Below are 23105 nucleotides of genomic sequence, written 5' to 3'. Positions count from 1 at the left end.
GGCAAGAGGTGGGAGCCACCAGTAGTGTGCTGATAAATCAGCTCTCTCTCTCTCAAAAAAAATGCCTGATTTGTAGTGTGGGCTGATCTCCATGGTGTAAATACACCTCGGACATGTGTCAACAGGATGGCAACTGGTCACAGAGTTCTTGAAAATTCACCAGTCAGTTCTGGTGAGCCAGTACAGGCTGGATCCAGCCAGCACGGTGCTCATTCTATCTGTTATGTTCTCCCTGTTCTTTGTGACTTGGCACCGTACAAATGAAGATGGAACTTTCCGAAAGCCAGAAGCCAGAGAGCCAGGAGCAGACTGAGATCGGCCGGCCCCAGGTCCAAGGAAACAAGAGAACCTTGGTGAAAAGTCACTTATCAAAGGAGGGTGGCCACCCCAAAGCAGAGATGGAATGCGAGGCCAGACACACCTCAAAGATCTCGAAGCCGGCAATGTCCAGCACCCCGATGAAGAACTGCCTTTGCATCTTGGTGTCCAAGGTCTTGTTGATCCTGACCACCAGCCACTTGAACATCTTGTCATAGATGGCCTTGCCCAGGGCCCCGATGGAGTTCTGGCACTGTTCCATGTTCTGGCCCTTCTGCACAAACTCGTTGCCTACTTTGACCCGGGGCCTGGTGATGCCCTTCTGGAGCTCCCCAGAATTGAGACCCATGAGATGGGCGACTTTGTCGGCCACTGAGTAGGGATGGAAGAAGCAGGTGAGTGAAACAAAGATGGTGCCCTGCCCCAGAGAACTCCAGCACTGTCTATCGTGTTTAGAGAAGGGGTTGGGGGGAGGGGGAGGAGACCCCCATGTTGCCAACAAGAAAACAGAGGTCTGAAGCTGTGCCATAGATATACCATGGAATACTCTGCAGCCATAAAAAGAACAAAATTTTGGCATCTGCAGCAACATGGCTGGACTTGGTGATCATTATGGTAGGTACAATAAGTCAGACAGATAAGGACACGTACTGTATGATATCACTTATTATGTGGAATCTAAAAAATACAACAAACTAGTGAATATCACCAAAAAGAAGCAGACTCACAGATATAGAGAACAAACTGGTGGCTACCAGTGGAGAGAGGGAAGCGGGGGAGGGGAAAGATGGGGTAGGGGAGTAACAGGTACAAACTATTAGGTATAAAATAAGCTACAAGGGTATATTGGACAACACAGGGAGTATAGCCAATATCTTATAATAACTATAAATGGAGTATAACCTGTAAAAATTGTGAAGCACTATATTGTACACCTGTCACTTATATAATATTATACATCAACTATACTTCAATTAAAACAATTTAAGAATGAGGGAAAAAAAAGAAAACAGAGGTGTGATACGGTTTCCACGCTTGCTCAAGGTGAAGGGGCAAAGCAATATAGAAGCCAAAATTATGTCTCCGACTCTGTCATGCCTTCCCAAGGATCTTGATGTCTGGATATCAAAGGAACATTCTCGGTTTACAGCGTGTCTCTGAAATGTGCAGGAAGCCCTAGAGAGCCCCGAGCCCCTACCCCCGCCGCTGCTTCCTCCCTGCATGGCCCCCGCCCCACACCTACCCTCCGTGGTGTCCACTTCAGCCTGCTCCTCTCTGGGCTTCTGCTTGAACTTCATGTTGCCAAAGTGCATGATGCCCCCAGTCAGCTTATACACGCCGATCTTCTCCTCGGAGCTGAAGCCCAGCACGCCAAAGGCTACCTGCAAGGCCACAGGGAGAAGAAAGCCAAGAAACTCCTGGCTCCCTGTTCCACAGAGTGGAGGCCACCATGGGGTGGCACCTATGGGCTGCTGCGGCACGCTGTGGACTCTGGAGGTCAGACACACCCTGACCAGAGAGAGAGAGGACTGTTTTCCTCCAAGGAGTCCAGACCAGATGCTCCATGAGATAGTCGTTGTATTTATTTAACCTCTCTGGCCTCAGTTTAGTCTTCTGCAAAATGGGTGGTGGTAGGTGATCATTAGGATAAACCAAAGTGATGTGTAAATGTTTAGTCCTGTGCTTGACACATAATAATAACCAGGAAGTAGTGTTATTCTTCCCATCATTATTACTGTTTAGGCTCCTAGCTAGGTACCAGGAGAAGGGGAAGGCAAAGGTGCATCAGGAATCAATGCGGCTGTCAGGGAGGAGAGAGTACACAATATTCCTAACAGAATTCTCAGGTGCTGCATGTCACAAAGAAGGAGAGAGAGGGTGCCGTGGGAACTGGTGGGACTAGAGGGTCACATCTAGCTGGGCTGGGGAGGAAGAAAAGTCACTTGGAGTAGTTGGCCCCCTTAAGTCCCTATCACATTCCAGTTCAACTCTGCAAAGAGAAACTGCTTGCTATGACAGCCTTGGGAAAAATGCCAGCTGCAAACCCCAGAAATCTCCATGGGAGAATCCAGGCTGCTGCCTGGTGGCTCTGAGTGTACCCGCCCCGATCCCCGACCCACCCAGTACTGGTGGCAGTGCCTGCAGGGCCCCAAAGTTTCCCTGTCTTTCCCCAGCCATGCTGAGTACTCACATCTGTGACCTGCAGCTCCTCCCCGTCGTCCATGTTATCCACGGTGGTGACACCCTGGCTCACCCAGAAGTACTCCTTAGGGTTGGGGACCAGCAGAAGACTCTCTGCCAAGAGCAGGAAAGCAGGTTAGCAGCTTGGTGACACGTGGTTTTCTTCTTCTTCATTTTTAACCCATATCTCTACATGCCTCCCATGTGCCAGGCATGGTGGTGTCATCATGGGCGTTACAGGGCTGAATACGATGTGGTCCCTGCCCTCTGGGATCACCCAGAGTCATGGAGGGACTTGAACAGGGCATATGAAGAACTTTAGAGTGGCAAGAGGGTCTCTGGAACTTGGTTGTGCCCTTTGTCACTTGGCCCAGTACCTGGCACCTAGTAGGCAACCAGTAGATATTTTTGGAATAAACGAGTGCATATCTTTCTCCTTTCTCTGTCCTGTAAAGAGCAGGTCGCACTCAAAGGCAGAAGGTAACAGGACAATTGCAGCAGGCAATAATAATCACTTGCATATAATATGCATGGGATGTTGTCACTTTTACAAAGAAATATGCTCACTTCTATTTTTCTTCAAATACGTGCCCCTCTTGGTCTATGTTTGTTTTTTCACTCTTGGAAGAGACATGGATGCAAGAAATGGGTGGGGGATGATACTCAATGCCTTAGTCTCTGGCTAGGTTAGGAGGTGTATATGTGGAAGATTGAGTCTTCATCCCTCTCTGGACCTTAGATCCTGAGCAGGTCTGCCATGGACAGTTGAACAGGTTGTTGCTTGCACAAGGGCATCAAGCTGAGGGGGTGAGTGCAGTGTGCTTTCCAAGCTGTGTACTCAGTGGGCTACGTCCACTCAGAGGGGAACCTGTTACATGCAGTCGTCCTGGGCTGACATCTCTGCTGCTGTCCAGCAAGACGTGGGGGGTCTAAAGCCCTATATCCCAGGTCCATGTCTCAGCCATGAGTTGCAGGCATCTCAAGGCCCCATCTGTGAAATGGGCCAACAATAGTGTGAAGCCTCATAGTCTGTTGTGAAGATGGATGTGAGTAGAACTTTGAGAAACTTCCCTATAACCTCTTCACATAACTCTAAACTAAAGGGATTCATGTAGAACTGCAGGTATGACACCAAACCCTCCATACATGGGAATTCTTTCGTTATTGAAAATAGAGGAAAAGCGAGTTAAGGGACAGTCAGACAGACATAAAGATCTTTACCGACAAGCTCAGGCTTCTTGTTAGAGAGAATCTGGTAGAAAATGTGGTAGCCCCTCTCAGCTGCTTGCTGTGAGATGACACGAGATTTCTCTAAGAGATCTGGAAAAGAATAAGACATGCCCATGAGTTCAGCCCATTCTCCTGGAGTTCAGGGCTCCATGAAAAGCAGAGATCCCCTCCCCATAAAGCCCAGTGCCATGGCCAGTCATGGGTCCACTCTTCTTCTGCCCCAGACCCACGGCCTGGGCGGGGGGCTGGCTCCTGATGGGGGGGAACCCGGGGGCAGGGCCGGCCTCCTGGGTGTGGCAGGCTGTGTTCAGAAGGACCCCACACTGAGTCCCTCTGCTGCTGTTTTGAAATTCTTAACACTTTTTGAACAAGGAGCCCCGCGCTTTCATTGTGTGCTGTACCCCACGCATTGTGTAGCTGGTCCCAGCCCCAAGAACCCTCCAAAAGCAGCCTGACGCACAGCTCTCGATGTCAGCTCCGGCCAGCTTGCCTGTAGTTCCGAAGTGGATCCGGATGAACTTTCCCTGAGCAGGGAGGAGAGGGGAGGGTCGTGAGGGAGCTCTAGACCAACCTGCGACCCGGGTTTGGCCGCCCCGCCCCCCGAATTCTAAGGGCACTGCAGGAAGGTAACTGGGCCAGAGGCGGCTGTATGTGGAGTTGTGGGTTTCGCACTCGGATGGGCAGAGAAGGAGGGTGTTGGAGCTAAATCTAGGGTCTGGGGGTAGCCTGCGGCTTTGGGACCTTGTGGGGCAGACGAGTGCCCCACAGGAGGGGCTGGGGCCCTTTGGAATTCGGCTTTGAGGCAGGAGTGGTGGGAATTTGAGCAGCCACATATAGGGGGCGCTGTACCACGTCTCCTTATGGAGAGACACCACATCCCTCTCCCTGACCTTTGGCAGAACCAAGGACAAACTCTCCTGGAAATAGGACTCTCTGTATCTCCATCACCTTTTGCCCTCACCTCTACTCACCTGCCCCGACCTCCTCCCTGCCCAGCCCTGTTTCCCCAGGCAGTGAGAGGCCCCAGCCGGAGATGGGGGTTCAGCAGGGAAAGGCGGGGCACTACAGAGCTCCTTCTATGACCCCAGCTCCCACCAGACCAGCTTCAGAATCCACCAGGGCCCCGGGGACAGCGCCTCTCCTACATCCTGCCAGCCATGGTCCCCCTGGTCGGGGGCGGGACGTTGTCAGCTTCCAGCCACTGCAAATCTCTGGGTCTCCTGTTTTAATTTCTCAGCCCCTCCATCACTGTGTGCCCACATCTCTGCATTCAAGCACCTGGATTTCAATACTGACCTGGACTCTGGTTGATATAGACCCGGACGGATAAAAATCTCTGGGAAGGAGATGCCATGACTTGACTCATCCCATTGGTGAGTTTCAATCAGCCCTGATTTCCTTCCTTGGAATGGGGTGATAATGCCTGTCCTGCCAGCCCCAGGGCCACCACTGCCGCTGTCACACTTACGAAACGGGAGGAGTTGTTGTTTCTGGTGGTCTTGGCGTTCCCAAATGCCTCCAGAACAGGGTTTGCCTGGATGATTTGATCCTCCAGGGACCCCTGACCCAGAGAGAAACACAAGGTGGGGTGGCCTGTCGGCTGCTGCCTGGGGACCCAGGGCTTTCACATGACAGTGGTATATGTGCCAGGAACCCAGGAGGGGCACAGCCTTGGGGAGGCAGGGAGAGCGGGACTAGAGGGGACCTGGGAGGAGGGCCACCGCCTAAGTAAGGACTGTCCCCCTGCAGACCCTGACATTGGAGGGCCCCTGCCAGATGAGAGGCTTTGACTCTTAGCTGCTATTTCTTCCTTTTGCTCTTGGTGGAGAGATTCCTATGTGAACCTGAAAACCCTTCCTTGGGCATCCCTGGTCTTCCACCGAAGTCTTCCTTTCCTCTTTGTCAGCTTTTTTTTTTTTTTTTTCTTTTGCGGTACGAGGGCCTCTCCCGTTGTGGATCACAGGCTCTGGATGCGCAGGCTCAGCGGCCGTGGCTCACGGGCCCAGCCGCTCTGCGGCATGTGGGATCCTCCCGGACCGGGGCACGAACCCGTGTCCCCTGCATCGGCAGGCGGACTCGCAACCACTGCGCCACCAGGGAAACCCCTTTTGTCAGCTTTTTACAGCTGCTGCTGGCCCAGCTAGTGCTCCCTGCGCTCTGGGGCTGCCAGGGCCTACAGAAGCAGCTTAACCAGGAGCTGGCATTCCCCTTTCTACCCCGCTAAGCACAAGGAGCTCTAGCATTGGCACTTCTGGGGGCAGATGTGGCCTGGGGTATCAGAGTCCAAACAGTGGGTCAGATCTGGGACTGCAGCCATCTTCTCCCTATGGGTCCCCACCCAAGTCGCTTCCCTCTAAGCCTTCATCTCCTCATCTGTAAAGCGGCCCTAACCCAGAGAGCAGCTGTGCCCAGTTGGCCCTACCTTCCCATCCGAGGACTGTTTGCCAGTTCCTCCGATGTTGGCAAAGTACTGGATGACCTTCTTCGTGTTCTCAGTCTTGCCTGCACCAGATTCTCCACTGCAGGTGGAAAACGAGAACAGATGAGTGAAGGACAAAGAGGAGATTGCCCGCAGAGAAGCAACACGATGAAAGGTATGGGCTGGGCATCATCACATCTTACCCATCAGGGACAGACAGCGTAGGGCAGAAGGGGACTTGGGGACATGGAGGCCCCACCCTCCCCACACTCGGTTTAGCAGATGCAGCCTTAGTCGTCCCCGCTAAGCCCACTCGCTCTCTGCCTGCAGATTTCCATACAAAGTCCCGCCAATTAATTCTAAGAAGGCTTAATGACATGTGTAAGACACAAACCTAATTATTTGTCTATAGACTGAGAGGCAGGAGGGACACTTACGTGATTAGCATAGACTGATTTTCACGCTCTGTAGGGAGGGAACCGTCAACAGGACGATGTCATTAGAAAACACTTAGAAACTCGACATTTGGCATCACCCTAACCACACTGTCTGCATCTCCCTGCATCCCACCCGGCTTGGAGAATGGCTGCAGTGGCCCACGGACGCCGAAGACCTAGGATCCCATGGGGTCTGAGGCTACACACCTGCCTCTGCAGCCCACATCCTTGCAGAAGGGGCCAAAAATTTACCAGCCACTCTGTTTCTATAAGCACCGTCCCATGAAGCTGACTAGTCATAAGCAACATAAAGAGAAATAGTAATAAAAATCACGTTGTACTGTGTGGTGAAGATTGCACAGGGAATGGTGAAGGGTTGACTTGAGTTCTGGACGTTATTTAGCTTGGCATCCCATGTTTTTGTGATGCTTAAATGAGATGGGGTGTGAGGTAGGGCAGGTACTTAGCAAGTGCATTCACCGAGCAATATTTAAAAAAATCTTCAACGGGTGATGAGGGGTCAGGGTTGGGATTGGGTAGCACATGGGTCTAATACACCTGGAGCCCCAGTGGCAAAGGGACTTTTCTTGCCCTGCCATGACAGCCCCAGCGGACCCCATTGCACGCACCCATGAGCATGTCGTGGTAGGCGACGTCTGAAATGGAGAAGAGGTGGGGCGGCATCTCCGTACGCTTCTTGCCTCTGTACATGTTGGCCACGCGGGCCCCATAGATGGGCAGCCACCGGTAGGGGTTGACTGTCACGCAGAACAAGCCTGAGTAGGTCTGGCGGGAGAGAAGGAAGATGGTTAGCTGGCCCTCCCTCCTGATGCCCTCTTCCCTCTGTATCCTGGCCCATCACAGAGCATCCTGGCTGGATCATCCTGTCAACCTAGAGAGGTACAGTGATGTTCTCTCTGGGGGCAAAATCTATGTCTGAGTCTTTATTCAGTAAACAAAACCAGCCTTCTCTTTCATATATACCTCTTTCATTTTCTTTTGGCTTAATTATCTGAATCCATAACATAGTCATTTGTATGGATAAATACACAGCAAAAAGTCCCCCAGCTGCTCAGTGACCGCCCCCTCCTCCCACAGGGAAGCTCTGTGTTGGTTTCTAATACCCCTTTCCACGGTTTTTGATGCACATATACAAACAAATCCAGAGACACGTTCGTATCCCCTCACCTTGTTTTTAAAACAAGCAATAGTATTCTATGATGCTGATTTATTTTTATTTTTTTAATTAAAAAGTTTTTTGAAGTATAGTTAATTTACAATGTTGTGTTAATTTATGCTGTACAGCAAAGTGATTCAGTTATATATATATATATATATATATATATATATATATATATTCTTTCTCATATTCTTTTCCATTGTGGTTTACCACAGGATATTGAATATAGTTCCCTGTGCTATACTGTAGGACCTTGTTGTTTATCCATCCTATGTATATTAATTTGCATCTGCTCATCCCAAACTCCCAATCCTTCCCTCCCCTCCCCCTCTCCCCTTTGGCAACCACAAGTCTGTTCTGTTTGTGAATCTGTTTCTGTTCCATAGGTATGTTCATTTGTGTCGTATTTTAGGTTCCACATATAAGTGATATATGATACTGTTTTATATCTTGCTTTTTCCACTTACTATATGGGGGAGATTTTCCATGAGAGTTCATGGAGTCCTTACTATGTGGACACAATCCAACTGGTGGACAACTGGGTTTGATCTACTCTTAAGAAGAGACACCACCTTCTCTTTTCACCCCATGGCAATTTTTAAAGGAAATCATCCCAGTTTTTAAAAATCAGAGAAACCAATGAGGTAGTGAAAGAAATTATTTGAGGGCAGGAAATGGCCAAATCCATGGGTCCCAAACTTCTCCTGCTGGACACTCACATTGACCTCTGGTGCCCCCTCTTTTCACGTAAACTTTAAAACTTTCCATTTTGGTCCAAGTGGAGATACCCCCCCCCAGTTTCTCCTTAGCAGAGCTGCAATATATTGAGTTTTTAAAGGGAACCTTATTAAATAGAAAGTGATCCAAAGAAAGGGGAGCAAAGAGAAGAAGAAGAGAACCCACGTAGACTTGAGAGGATGATGCACTGTGTCTTATCCTGGGACCCAGCCACTGAGTCACTCTTTCCCTCCAGCCCTGTCTGCAGGGTGGGGTGGGGCAGATAGTGGACCAGAAGCTAGTTCTGTCCCTGTTTGGGTCAGAATGTAAAAGAGAGGTCCCCTGCCACCCTTGCAGGAGGGACATGAGAGGGCAGCAGTCGGGACCTTGGAACTGTCCTGCCTGCCCCAGTTTTTCAATCAGTGGTTCAACTGACGTGTTTGGATTTAAGAGGAGACTCCTGCCCTGGTCCCTCAGGCCACACTCCACAGAGCCTGCAGCCCCTTAGCCCAAAGACATGATGTGGCCACCCACAGGAGCAAGGGCTCAGCTGCACGGGGGCCCTGAGTAAGCACCAGCCCGGAGCTTGGCCATTGAGCCCACACGGACATTCTCAGCCAAAGCTCCAGGCTCAGCCAGGGGCAGATGTGGCTCTTCCCAGGCTGAGGTTCAGTGACGCCCCACTAGCCTCCAGGCCTCCAGTGCAGTCCTTCAGCACTGCATGGGGCTATGGTGCTGCTGAGGGTCTGAATCTGGAACTAAAGTAGTATTGAGGAGGACAAGGGGGAGAAGCATGTGGCAGTCCTCTTGGCTGTCACCAAAACCCAGAAGAGGAAATCCCCAGCAGCCTCTAACCTTGAAGTCAGGCCCCAGCTTACCTAGTCCTACCGGATAGCCTCTTTCCTTTTTAGTAAAGACATCTAGAGAGGCAAACACCAAAACTTCCTTATATCCCATTTTGAGTTTAGCCACCAGCACCTTTGGGAAGTCTTAGGATTTCCAAGATGGTCAGGGAGACTGATGGTAACCCGCTTTGCTTATCCTAGCACAGGGCTCAGTGTTCGTTGAATGAATAAATGGTTGGATGGAATTGGCTAGAAGGAAAGGAGAAAGGAGGGATGGAGGAAGGAAGGAAAGGAGAGATGAATGGATGGATGGAGGGTGGATGGACAGACAGGGAAGGACCTCTACTGAGGCCACATGAAGCCACTAGGGGGAAAATGATGTTTTGATTGGAGAGTTTGCAGGGGTGGGGTCAGGAGGAAGACTTCTGGCTGACAGCCTCAGCAAAGGGTGTGTCAGCTGCCCATGGGGATCGTACCATCACTGAGATGACAAAGCCTTGGGGGTGGAAATTCTAACACGTCAAAAGCATGGTCACTCTGCCCTTGTCCCAGACATAATGTGTATGGGTTGCTGGGGAGGGTAGAGTAGCTGCCCCCTCCCCATCAGGAGAGGGTCAGGAGATCTGCAGCCTCCCCTTCCTCCCCACGCCCAGCCCTGGCACTCACATAGATCCTCATGCTGACGTAGCGTTGACGTATGTTGTCCAGGACGCTGGCCTCGTTCAGGAAGGTCATGTTGGCCATGTCGCTGGCTTGGTAGAATTTGGGTGGGTTCATCTGCTGGATATCATCCTTCTTCATGGTGAGTGTCTGGGGGGTCAAGACACAGCAGCACATGCATTAAGACATAGTACTGTCACAGCCACAGTGGCATCGGGCACAGGGTACTACCCACTCTCTGGTGTCCTGCAAAAAGCTGGAATCAGTGGGTCCACCTCCTGGTCCAGCTATGTCTCATTGACTTGGGATGGGGAAGAACTTCCAAGGCCATATGAGCCCTAACTGCCTCCCCTCTGAAGTAGGGATGGCAGTGGCTTCCTTGGCTGGTTGCTGGGAGGACTATATGAACTTAAGTGGCATCAAGTAAAAAGACCTTGAAGTTCCTCCCCTACATTCAGAGCACCTCCAACCTGTGTTTCTCTTCCAGCCAAGTCCATTCTGGTAGCTGATCAGAACTTGCTCACTGATCCCAGGGACCCTTTGCAGAGATGTGACTCTTGGCTCTCTGCCTTGAGAATTAGTAGTGGTTTCTAAATAGCAATGAACTTTCCCATTAAAAATAAAAAGACACTCCCCTGCTCCCCCCAAACCACCTTGAAGTATAAAATTGAAAGCAAGCAAGCAAGCAAACAAGACAAAAAAAAAAAAAAAAAGACAACAATGATGAGCAGTAGATGTTTTAAGGTGAAAATAATATAGCATTAAGAGTCTGGAGCTCCTGTGCACAAGCAGGCAAATCCCATCCCCGCTCTGCACCCCAATTTTTCCTCTGTAAATGAAAACTCATGCCAGCTCTTAAATGGCAGTGTCTGGGTCCGAAGCTCAAGACATGTGATCCAGAAAACAAATATCTTTCAGCTGCCTGAAGCCTGAGTTGTGAGACTTAAACATCTACTGGGATTTCTGGGACTTTTAATAATTTATGAGTCCAACAGGCAGATAATTTGAAATCTTGACAGTTCTGGAAAATCCACCCAGTAATGGTCACCACACCCCTAGTAAGTCAGGCTAGGTTTCATTCAGAGTCCATTTCTGGTAGTTGCTGATCTCTGGTCCTCGCCACAGGCAAACTCTTCTCTTACAGCCCCAGCAGAGAAATGGAAGCCTGTGCCTTTATTGCAGGAGCCAGACCAGCTGGTCTTTTCTGTCCCAAACCCGGCTGGATGGCCTGTCTACCGCAGATGCTCACAGAAGTTGTTTTGTCCTTAAATTGCACCCAAACTGGGGCCTCTGGGGCTCCACTCTCATCATCCATCATTCCTGGCAACACTGCAGTGCCCTGCCTTTCTGAAAAGGATGTTTCTCCAGAGAGTTAAGCTTGACCTTCATGTTCAAACCCACTTTACCACAGCTATAGCCTCTTCTTTCTGTGGCCACTCCCCTCAAAGGGAGGGGAGGCACGCAGTAAAGCTTAGACAGTTGCAAGTTCTGATCATGGAATGTCTCTGTTCTCTTATTTGTGAAATTAACCAAGGATTGACTTCACACTCCCCGGATGCAGCCCACCATGGAAGATGAGGTGGTGCAGTAGAGGGGTCATGGGCATTGGAGCCAGGTACAGCAAGCTTTGAATCTGAGTTCATCACTTCCTGTCTTTGTGACTGTAGGCAAATTACCTAAAATCTCTTTGATCCTCTGCAAAATAGGGTCCATACATCCTACTATATCAAGTTTTTGAAAGGGTTAAGCAAAAGGTCTAGCGCCTCCCCAGGAGTCTGCCCCAGGGGAGGGGTTTCATGAACCAAAATTTCTATCCACTCTCTCAAGTCACGCCTTGTAGCTGAACACTGTGGACCAGCAGAGAGTGGTGTGCTAGTAAACCAGCTGCATGGGAAAAAAAAAAAAAAATCCCTGATTTGTACCATTTGTCAATTCCACCACGGCTGACATCAGGCCGCCAAAGGTTTAACAACCAGTTGCAAAGCCCCCGAATGTTTAGCATTAGATCCTTACAAGCCAGGGCAAGCCAGCCCCAGCACACCACCTCCATGCAGCAAAGGGCTTGGTGCCACCATCTGTAGCTCATGACGCTGGAGAGCTCACTCAGGTTGGCCAGGGTGTCCCGGGGCCCTGTCTGGCATTCCTCATGCCATCACGGGTACATAGCACCACTCCTGATGGGTGGGATGTTCCTTCTCATTCTTAGAAGATAGATTCCCCATGAAAGGGGAATTAAAGATAAGATAATTTGGGGCTTTAAAGATAAGTAGCTCTCCTGATAATCTGTCTCACACATGCACTGTTTTAGAGCATACAAAGTACTTTCATGTCCTATCATGTTGGACTCTCTGTTGTAAGAGAGCCAAAGCTCAGAGAGGGAAAGTATCCTGCTTAGGGCCCCACAGCTTGAGTGTCATTGAGTCTGAACTTGAACCCAGCACAGGGGACTCGGAGGCAGCTGCTCTTTTTGCCACCTTGCCTCTTGAGCCCGGGTGTCCACCGCTCCTAAAGCTCAATTTCATCCTGGGGATTATTCCCCTCCCACCTGGTTGGTGATCGTCTTCACGGTGACCTGGTCGCCCTGTTCGGACTGGATCTCCCCAGAAATGAAGCCCTCCTTCTCATCCTTGACCCAGCAAGACCTCTTGATGTCATAGGGCTTGCTCATGGCTTCCATTCTCTCCTTTTCGGAAGGTGTCAGGAAGGGCATTGGGTCCACATCATCCCCGCATTCGCCTCTGGATGCACTGGGCATTGTGGCTGGGCTGAGGGAGGAGCAAGAAGGAACCACGGGCGGGAACCAGGACTTCCCTGGGTGCTGGAGGGGAAAGAGAGGATAGTTTGCCAAGACTGTTGTGTGGCCTGGGGCAAATGCCTGGGAGAGACATGGGGCTGCTTCTCTCATGTCACTTTGAATGTCTTGCTGCTATTAGATCTTAGTAACCAAGAATAAGAAAGAAGCATCAGAGATGTGTACCCCTAGCCACCACAGAACACTTCTGCATCTGTGCTCCCATATGCCCGTCACACTAAGGCTGTGAGGTAGGGATCAGGGAGTCCATTTTATGGAGGAGAAGACGAAGGCCAAGAGAGGTTAAAGCATGCACTTTTAACCATGAACTGGGACGAGAAAAGGATTACCACTTGGTTTTCACTTTCCCTTAAGGTCTGAGCAGAGGCCACAAGCCACCGTAGTACCAGCACTGCTGTGGCTTGTCTCCAACAGAAATCACAGCTATTCTCCTTTCATTGTAGCAGGCATCTCCAAATATGACTTACCCGCGTCTCAACTTTGAAGTGATGGTCTTATGAGACCCTCGGTTAGAAGTTGTTATTTAAATCTACTAACAAAAAAGTACACTTTTAATTGCTATATCGCAAACTGATTTTGTAATATTTTGATAACTGGATTTTAATACCATTGGTTTCCTTTGTGACCCTACGTAGTTTATTTTATGCATTTAAAAACTCTAATCTGAGCAGAGGTCCACAGGCTTTACCAGATGCTAAGCGAGTCCCTGGTACAGAATAATTGCCCCCGGTTCAATGGTTACCTCTCTTAAGATGAGGCCAGCCTGGGGTCAAGGCTGGACCTCTTGCTTTCCAAATGCAGACAAACTAGGAAGGAGGAGGACTGGGGACTTTCAGTAGCAAAGAGAGAAGTCAGGGGCGTCGCAGTTTGTCTTGGGGGTGAAGAAACTTCTTGGGGGTGAAGAAACTTCTTGGAGGTTTGGGGAGGATGTGGTTCTGAGCTCCATTGTCAGCAATGCTGTTCTCAAGCCAAGGGTACAGCCTCCACCTTTAAGTAATCCAGCTGGGGATGGAGCATCTCACGACCTAGACCTATACCTATACCTATACCTATACCTATACCTATACCTATACCAAGGTATCCTCTGGGGAGCTCCAGCGTTTCCTGCCAGGGGTCCTGGTGTTTCCAAAAGAGGCTGAGCCAGGACAGGCAAGCAATGGAGGCAAAGCCAGACACTTTCTCCTCTTCTCATCTCGCTGTGGGGTCCAGCTTAGAGTTCTGATTGGAGCCTGGGTTCCCCACCCCCAAAGCTGGTCCATTTTGCAGAAAATAAGAATGAGAGAAGGGGTATGGGGGGGTGGGGGGGTAGGGGTCCTGTGCCTTCATGGGCCACTGACCTTTTTGTCCATCTGGTGATGTCTGTGGTCTCACTGGACAAAATTTTAAATTCAGGTAATAAACTGTATATGATCACCAAGGAAACAAATGACATTGAAATGTAATTAACACAATATTAAACATGCATGATACAGCACTAGGTGTGCTTCCTAACGGCAGGTCTAATAACCACTTTAGTTTTGAAGCAACTGTGAGAATTAACAATCTTTTGACCTCTCTGCAACAATTGTAATATGATATGAAAATATCGGTGACTTCCGTTGCTGACAGTCACAGGTATTGCTAATACGACTGTGTTAAAAAGGGGAGGAAATGACACATTTCAGTTAAGGGTAGTGAACATCACGATGCAATTGTTTTACCACTGGAGACCCCCCAGCCCAGGGTAGGAACCCTGCCTGATCCCTCCTGAGTCCCGTCTCTGGGGAGCACGGGGCTGGGAGTCCTTCGTTTCTGCTGGTAGCTTTGGACAGTATTTGTCCAGCATCCAGGGGACCAGGCTCTCACTCAGCTCTGCCACAAGTCACCGTGGGCAGCTCAGTGGTCTCGTTGTCCCCCACCCCCTTTCTGGAAGATATGACTGCGCGACATAAACTTCCTCTTGCCATTTGTTGTCCCTGATGACACCAAAACATTGCCTTTTTGTGGTCTCATTTTTGTGGTTCTGTTTGACATAGATGGAAGTCACCAGGGACATGAGACCAAAATCCACATGAAAAGAAAATGTGAGTATCAGCAAGGTCAGATTTTTAAAAATGCATTAGGCTTGTCATTAAAACAGAACAACTGCTCCTGTCTCAACGCTGGGTTCCTTTTTAATTGTCCTAGTGGGGGAGGAAGGGCCAGAAATTCTCCTTTGTTTATTCCAATTAGGCTGCTTGCTTTTTTTTTTTTAATGGTGGTTTTGCCGTGAACCACAGGCTAAGTTGTGATGGCTGTTGCCCTGGCCTGGTGGCCTGGGGCACAGACCCCTGGGACCAGGCACTGCCTGAGGGCTGTGCAGGCCACTGACACTAGGTCCCACCCCTCTCAGTGGCCACCAGCCTCCTGCTCAATTGTGACTCCACCTTCCAGGGCCCCCTGTATCCAAACCACTCCTGCCCCCTACCCCCGCCCCCAGACAACTGCTTTTCCAGGCATCTTTGATAACCAAGACCCATTTTTCAAAATCATGAACCAGAAAACATAGAAAAAATTCAGCTTGTGGAATGCAAAAGCTAAAAGGGTCCTCAGGGGGGAGAGATGCATTACAGAGTGTGGGAAGGGGGTGGTGGGGATTGAACCCAGCGTGATTCTAGCATCCCTTCAATCCCCTGGGGGGAGGCGGGTGGTGCAGTGAAGTGGGGTTGATCTGGGTTCAAATCCTGTCTCTCCGTGGAACGAGGCAGCTCTCTCCTGCCCCATAGATCCAGATCCCTTGGAGCATTGATTGATGTGCCCACTCTGCAGCCCCTCAAGAAATGCCCGCCCCCTAGTCCACTTTGCAAATCTCTCATCATTACATCTCTTTTCCTCTGGAGGCTTCTCCACAGCACCCCCTCCCCGTTTCCCATCTCCCCCAGCATCCTCTATGGTACCTACCTGAGACCACACTGGAAGAGACTGGGTGTCCAGCAGAGGCTGGCCATTCCCTTTTATACCTGCCCAACAGGTCTGAGCCAGCAAAACTTAAAAAAGAAAAGAACCTCCCAGGTCTCCAGTGGCTCAGCTGGCCTCACCTTCCAGGGCTTGACTGAACACTCCCGGGTCCCTTAGGGGGGATCAGTGAATGCCTTGATTCTAGGACATTTGCTTTCCTCCCATTGCCCTCGTGGGGAAACTGATGACCTCAGCCCAGGGATGCAGGCTGTGGGCAGAAATAGAACAGCTGGCTAATGAGTTTTCCTCTTAAAGCTGTAACTGCACCGTGGAGGGGGCTGATGATCAAGGAATAAGGCCCTGGGTGGGCTCATCCGAAGCCTTGGGCATGGATGAGCCTGGATAACAATTGGTTGATGACTTTGTCCCGTTCACAAACTCAGGACAGAAATACGAACTTGGACTTCCCTCCCTTGATGATGGCTGTGGGCCCCCTCCAGCCCACCATGGCACCTTGGTGTGGTGGCAGCTTTGAGTTCTAAAGCCTTACCTCTAATTCTTGCGTGGTTTTCCATGCATTTCATGGCCTTGAGCAAGTCCCTGTCCTCTCTGGGCCTGTCTTTCCCATCTATAAAATGGGATGGATGGATTCTAAGAGTCCTTTGTGCCCTTCTCAAGCTTGGAGATGGCCTCTGGGTCTGGAGGGAGAAACTGTCTGGGGGACTTTCTTCCTGGCATCTGCCATCACCCCATCTCCACCCCCAGGTCCCTAATTCACTATTTTTATTTTATTTTATTTTATTTTTTTGTGGTACATGGGCCTCTCACAGTTGTGGCCTCTCCCGTGAGGAGCACAGGCTCCGGACGCGCAGGCTCAGCAGCCATGGCTCACGGGCCCAGCCGCTCCGCGGCATGTGGGATCTTCCCGGACCGGGGCACGAACCTGTGTCCCCTGCATCGGCAGGCGGACTCTCAACCACTGTGCCACCAGGGAAGCCCCACTATTTTTTTAATTGATAAAAAAGTAACATAAAATTAACCATTTTAAGTGAATAACTCAGTGGCATTTAGTATATTCACAATGTCATGCGACTGCCTACCACCTCTATCTAGTTGCAAAACATTTTCATCAGCTCAAAAGGAAACCTACAACCCATGAAACAGTTTCTCCCCCAGCCCTTGGCAATCACCAATCTGCTCTTTGTCTTTATAGTTTTACCTCTTCTAGGGATTTCATATGAATAGAATCATACAATATATGACCTTTTGTGCCTGACTTCTTTCATTTAGCATGGTTTCAAAGTTCATCCACATTGTAACATGTATCAGCACTTCATTCCTTTTTATGGCCAAATGATCGTCCTTTGAATGGATGGACCATAGTTTCTTTATCCATTCATCCATTGATGGACATTTGGGTTGTTCCCACCTTTTGACTATTGTGAATCGTGCTTCTGTGAACATATATGTGCATATATTTGTTTTCAATTCTTTTGGGTATTTACCTAGGAATGGAATTGCTGGGCCATTTGGTAATTCTCTGTTTAGTTCTTTGAGGAATCACCAAACTGTTTCCACAGCAGCTGAATCATTTCACATTCTCACCAGCAATTCACAAGTGTTCAAATTTCTCCATATCCTCAACAACACATGTTATTTTCCTTTTTTAAAAAAACTATGGATGGGGCTTCGCTGGTGGCGCAGTGGTTGAGAGTCCGCCTGCTGATGCAGGGGACGCGAGTTCGTGCCCCGGTCCGGGAAGATCCCACTTGCCGCAGAGTGGCTGGGCCCGTGAGCCATGGCCGCTGAGCCTGCGCGTCTGGAGCCTGTGCTCTGCAACGGGAGAGGCCACAACAGTGAGAGGCCCGCGTACTGCAAAAAAAAAAACCCAACAACTATGGGCGTCCTAGTGGGTGGGAAGTGGTATCTCATTATGGTTTTTATTTAGATTCCCCTGATGACTGATGATGTTGACCATCTTTTCATGTGCTTGTTGGTGATTTGCATATCTTTGGAAAAATGTCAAGTCCTTTGCCCATTTTTAAATTGGGTTGTTTGTCTTTCTGTCCTTGAGCTGTAAGAGTTCTTTATATATTTTACATACTGGGCCCTTATCAAATATGTGATTTGCAAATATTTTCTCCCATTCTGTGGGCTTTTTGAATTTCTTGCTAAGTCCTTTAATGTACAAAAGTTAATTATTTTTTTTAGTTTTATTTTTTAAATTTATTTTTAAAATTTTATTGAAGTATATTTGATTTACAATGTTGTGTTAATTTCTGCTGTCCAGCAAAGTGACTCAGTTATACATATATATATATTCTTTTTCATATTCTTTTGCATTATGGTTTATCACAGGTTATTGAATATAGTTCACTGTGCTATAGAATAGGACCTTGTTGTTTATCCATCCTGTATATACAAGTTTGCATCTGTTAATCCCAAACTCCCAATCCTTCCCTCCCCACATCCCCAAAAGTTAATTTTAATGAAGTCCAATTTATTTTTTATTTTGCCACCTGTGCTTTTGGTGTCATATGTAAGAAACCACTGCCAAATTCAAAGTCATGAAGGTTTGCCCCTGCGTTTTCTTCTAAGAGTTGTATGGTTTTAGCTTTTATATTTAGGTTTGATGCCTCAATTCACTCTTAAAGGAAAAAGGAACCCATCTGAGTACAGAGCTGATTTCCCTTTTTGTCTCTCTGGGTTGGGGCCCGGGAAGCAGCTACTTTAAACCCAAAGAATCTTTTATTTAGTACATAGTAATGTTCTGCAGATGTCTTCTATTATCATCTGATCCCTACAGCATGTTACTGTATTCTGAAAACCGGAATCTGGCAATGAAGAATCATATTGATAAGCAGTGATGACATTGACCTTTAGCAGCACCAGCTTCACGCCTGAGGATGAACCTCACTTCTCCCATGTGGGACCTCAGTTTCCCCAAAGGTAAAATCAGATTTTGACTGAGATGCCTTCATTCAAGCATGGCTGTCCGCGATGCTGCCGAGGCACCATTCCCGCCCACTTGCTGCTCTCCAGCGTCTGATCACGTGACGGGGTTGTTTTTCATCTCTTCAGCAGCAGGACTTTTTTTTTTTTTTTTAACATCTTTATTGGAGTATAATTGCTTTACAATGGTGTGTTAGTTTCTGCTTTATAACAAAGTGAATCGGTTATACATATACATATGTTCCCTTATCTCTTCCCTCTTGCGTCTCCCTGCCTCCCATCCTCCCTATCCCACCCCTCTAGGTGGTGACAGAGCACCGAGCTGATCTGCCTGTGCTACGCGGCTGCTTCCCACTAGCTATCTATTTTACGTTTGGTAGTGTATATATGTCCATGCCACTCTCTCGTTTTGTCACAGCTCACCCTTCCCCCTCCCCACATCCTCAAGTCCATGCTGTAGTAGATCTGTGTCTTTATTCCCGTCTTACCCCTAGGTTCTTCATGACCTTTTTTTTCCCTTAGATTCCATATATATGTGTTTGCATACGATATTTGTTTTTCTCTTTCTGACTTACTTCACTCTGTATGACAGACTCTAGGTCCATCCACCTCACTACAAATAACTCAATTTTGTTCCTTTTTATGGCTGAGTAATATTCCATTGTATATATGTGCCACATCTTCTTTATCCATTCATCTGTTGATGGACACTTAGGTTGCTTCCATGTCCTGGCTATTGTAAATAGAGCTGCATACGACCCAGCAATCCCACCACTGGGCATATACCCTGAGAAAACCATAATTCAAAAAGAGTCATGTACCAAAATGTTCATTGCAGCAGCAGGACTCTTAAAGGGCAGACCTTTGTGCAGAAGTCTGGTTTGTGCAGGATAAAAGTGGAGCTTTTCTGGGTAGAGCAGGGGAGGAGGCCTCCCCACCTCCACCCTCCCTGGGGCCTTTGAGGACAGCACCCAGCCAGCCAGGAGAGGCAATGGGGGGAGCCCTCCCCTGGCAGTGGTGGCCTAGAGTCCATCCTTGGAATGCAGTGTCCCACCCAAAGCCCAGGGTCCTTCTAGCTTCTTCCCGTGATGATCTTGACGACTGTCATCGTCTGGCTAACGAGCAGTGGGAGTGGCAGTGAGAACTGGGACCCGGCCCTGCCGTGATTCTGGGAAGGCATGTTCCCCAACAGGAGGTTTTCAGCCCGGGCCCCAGCGGGAAAGAGCCCATTCCAGTGGGGTCACTGTGTAGAGTGTGATGAAGAGACTCGAGTAATTGGGGCAACCTTAGGGGAAACCAATGGAGGGTGGTGAGGTACCCTCCCTACCCCTAGAGAGGTGACCGCAAAGCCACCACACCCCAGATATGGCTGTAGGAAAGGCATGACCCTTAGGAGCTGGCACAGCTACTGCCCAGCCAGACCCAGCAGCAAAGTGGGGACCTGGGGAGGCAGCGGGGAGCAGAGGGGAAGGCCAGCCTCCTGGGACACGAAACAGGGTGGTGAAGGATTGCAAATAGATCTGGAGCAAATGTAGGACATCCAGCACCTGTCTCTTGGTTTGAGCTTCTCACAGGGGAGTTTTTAATGGTCAGCATTCCAGAAAGTTCCATCTCAGTAGTGTGCTTGGGGAAGGCCCTTGAAGTAACTGTCAGGTGACTGCTACCTCCTAAGAGTAGGTGAGCGCATGCATTGTTCTCTGCCTTTAAAAATACACTAAGAGGGACTTCCCTGGTGGTGCAGTGGTTACAACTCCGTGCTCCCAATGCAAGGGGCCCGGGTTCGATCCCTGGTGAACTAGATCCCACATGCATGCCACAACTAAGGGAGCCCACGTGCCACAATTAAGGAGCCCATGTGCCACAACTAAGGAGCCCACCTGCTGCAACTAAGACCCAGTGCAACCAAATAAATATATATATATATTTTTTGCGGTACGTGGGCCTCTCACTGTTGTGGTGTCTCCCGTTGCGGAGCACAGGCTCCGGACGCGCAGGCTCAGCGGCCATGGCTCACGGGCCTAGCAGCTCCGCGGCATGTGGGATCTTCCCGGACCAGGACACAAACCCATGTCCCCTGCATCAGCAGGCGGACTCTCAACCACTGTGCCACCAGGGAAGCCCTAAATAAATATTTTTTAAAAGTTACACTAAGAATCGCATTGGACTTGGAGTCATCTAGCCCCTAAAGATACCAGCGGGAAGTCTAGTGATGTCTTTCTATAGAAGGCAAGCTGACCTGAATCCCCTCGGGCGAAAAATTCCCTGGAGTCAAGGGCTGGTGTTGGTTCAACCATGAAATCAAGGGCCTCCCTTGTCCATGAGCTCATTTTGATCCTTCCAACAACCCAGGCACGTGCATAGGGCAGATGAGTAATGACCTACTTTTAGCAGATGAGAAAACAGAGGCTCAGAGTGGTGAAGCAATTTGCCAGAAGACACACAGCAAGTCAGTGTCTGAGAAATGACTTTGTTTTTCTTCCTAGCACTTAAATCACTCTCCAAACAATGCATTATAGATCTACTGGATGATTTCGGGGGGTCTTGCCTCATAGAACGTAAGTGAGGTGAGGGCAGGGGCTTGGTCTCTTTACCGGGAAGCACTAGAGTGTGGTGGTCAAGGACTTGGACTCAGAAACGAGAGTCTCTGGGTTTGCCCCTTATGAGCTCTCTGTGCCTCAATTTTCTCATCTTGAAAATGGGGATAACAGTGGTACCTACCAAATAGGCTTGTTATGAGAATTAAATGAGCTCATACAAGTGCCTGACATCTATTAGACGGTCGATAAGTATTCGCTGAATGAATGAAAGCCCGAGCCGTGTATGGGAAACAATGACACCAAGTGCAGTACTCTGTTCGGGGGGTTGTCTAGATGGAAGTTGTTCTTGTCATCTACATCCAGAAACCCCTGGACTTAGCATACACAGAGGGTTGAGCCCTTCCCCCAAGCAGCCGGTTTAGGAAATAGGCCTGATAGTCCTTATGTGTCAATCTCTCCCCCATCCCCCTTCTTTCCTTTCCCCAGTCCCTTGAGGTCTGTGCCAGGTTCTTTGCTACCCCAGCAAAGACATACAGTTAACTAGACTCTCTCTGCCTCCAAGCAGTTCGCTCTGTTGACTCTGTGCCTCTGGTGGGGAAACACTGTGCTGAGTGCTATAGCGGGAGAAGGACTGGGGAGGGCAGACGAGATTGGGAGATAAAGGCGGGGGAGTCGCGCCATGTTCAATCCTTCTGTTCTTTTACAGCCTGAGGACCACACCCCCAGCCCTGGCAGTGCCCCTGGAGGGCCCCCTAGTGCCAGGACCAGGGCCCAGCACCTCGGATGGAACAGAGTTCTCACTCAAGGTAAGTCAAAGTAAATGGGACCCCCGTTCAGATCCGCAGTCAGGAAGCCAAAGCTGTACATTCCCTGCCGTGTGCCAGGCCCTGGACGGGAGCCAGCTGCTCCTGGGACAGCGCCCCGCCTTCCTGTGAAGCAAAGCGCCAGCTCTGGGAGGTCCACAGGGCGGGCTTTCCCAGCCTACGCGTGCCACTGCTGTTGGACATTCAGTGGTCACCCCCTGCACACGTTTACTGTACACTCCTAAGGGCCTCCTGCTTATGAAGCTGGTCTGTCCATCCATGATGGTGGGAGTTTGTGGGTGGGTGTGGTCTTCTCTCCTTGTTTAAAAAGAGAAGTGTGCCCTTGTCCAATTGGATACAAAGTGTTGGCTTCTAGAACATTCTTAGAATGCAGAGACCTCCCAAGTGGAAAGAGTTCCATGACTTTGAGTCTCAGTTTTGACCTTGAGTAAGTCTTTTAACCTCCATGAGCCTCCCAGTTCTTCACTATTAAATGGGAAAAATAATAATAACAACAGGACTTCCCTGGTGGCGCAGTGGTTAAGAATCCGCCTGCCAATGCAGGGGACACGAGTTCGAGCCCTGGTCCTGGAAGATCCCACATGCCGCAGAGCAACTAAGCCCGTGCGCCACAACTACTGAGCCTGCGCTCTAGAGCCCGTGAGCCACAACTACTGAAGCCCACGTGCCTGGAGCCCGTGCTCTGCAACAAGAGAAGCCACCACAATGAGAAGCCCATGCACTGCAACGAAGAGTAGCCCCCGCTTGCAGCAACTAGAGAAAGCCAGTATGCAGCTACGAAGACCCAATGCAGCCAAAAAATAAATTAAAAAATTTAAAATTAATAAAATTTTAATTTTTAATTTATATTATTATTAATATAATAGTAATAACAACAACTACTAACTTCACAGAACTGATGAAATGATCAAATGGATTGTGGACTCGAAAATGCTTTTTTAAAATTTGTAACTAATCATCATTAATGAATTATATTGAGCATCTTTTCACATACTTATCTTCCACCTACGTATCTTCTTTGGTGAGGTGTCTGTTCAGATCTTTTGCTCATTTTTTAAAAAAATCAGGTAGTTTGTT

The 23105-nt window shown here is 49.1% G+C and overlaps 2 protein-coding genes across 10 annotated transcripts in view; one reads left to right on the top strand and one right to left on the bottom strand.

Moving 5' to 3' along the window:
- Positions 1-15861, bottom strand: part of LOC137206664 (myosin-16) — a 59185-nt gene extending 43324 nt beyond the window's left edge. The window contains exons 1-12 of the mRNA XM_067705581.1: positions 15719-15861; positions 12533-12805; positions 9994-10137; positions 7215-7371; positions 6586-6613; positions 6152-6248; positions 5198-5290; positions 4190-4253; positions 3721-3819; positions 2510-2613; positions 1562-1700; positions 422-690 (exon numbers count right to left, since the gene is read on the bottom strand). Coding sequence (XP_067561682.1) covers positions 422-690; positions 1562-1700; positions 2510-2613; positions 3721-3819; positions 4190-4253; positions 5198-5290; positions 6152-6248; positions 6586-6613; positions 7215-7371; positions 9994-10137; positions 12533-12742 — 1404 coding nt within the window. The 5' untranslated portion in view covers positions 12743-12805; positions 15719-15861. The remainder of the gene's footprint in view (positions 1-421; positions 691-1561; positions 1701-2509; positions 2614-3720; positions 3820-4189; positions 4254-5197; positions 5291-6151; positions 6249-6585; positions 6614-7214; positions 7372-9993; positions 10138-12532; positions 12806-15718) is intronic.
- The window catches only part of KPNA7 (karyopherin subunit alpha 7), a 75852-nt gene continuing 53327 nt past the window's right edge, over positions 581-23105 (top strand). For 2 of the 9 annotated variants that reach the window (XM_067705597.1, XM_067705596.1), the window contains exon 1: positions 21631-22010. In XM_067705597.1, the coding sequence (XP_067561698.1) occupies positions 21884-22010 (127 nt within the window). In that variant the 5' untranslated portion in view covers positions 21631-21883. Of the gene's footprint in view, positions 2635-4105; positions 4356-4966; positions 5103-6110; positions 6324-14814; positions 14863-18521; positions 18665-21630; positions 22011-23105 lie in introns of those variants that run through there. The other 7 variants (XM_067705601.1, XM_067705599.1, XM_067705604.1 and 4 more) reach the window with 7 other exon arrangements.

The sequence above is a fragment of the Pseudorca crassidens genome, chromosome 15 (assembly GCF_039906515.1).
Source record: "Pseudorca crassidens isolate mPseCra1 chromosome 15, mPseCra1.hap1, whole genome shotgun sequence".
Taxonomy (NCBI): Eukaryota; Metazoa; Chordata; class Mammalia; order Artiodactyla; family Delphinidae; genus Pseudorca; species Pseudorca crassidens.
The sequence above is the reverse complement of the archived record's forward strand: the minus strand, read 5'-3'. Positions and strand labels throughout refer to the sequence as shown.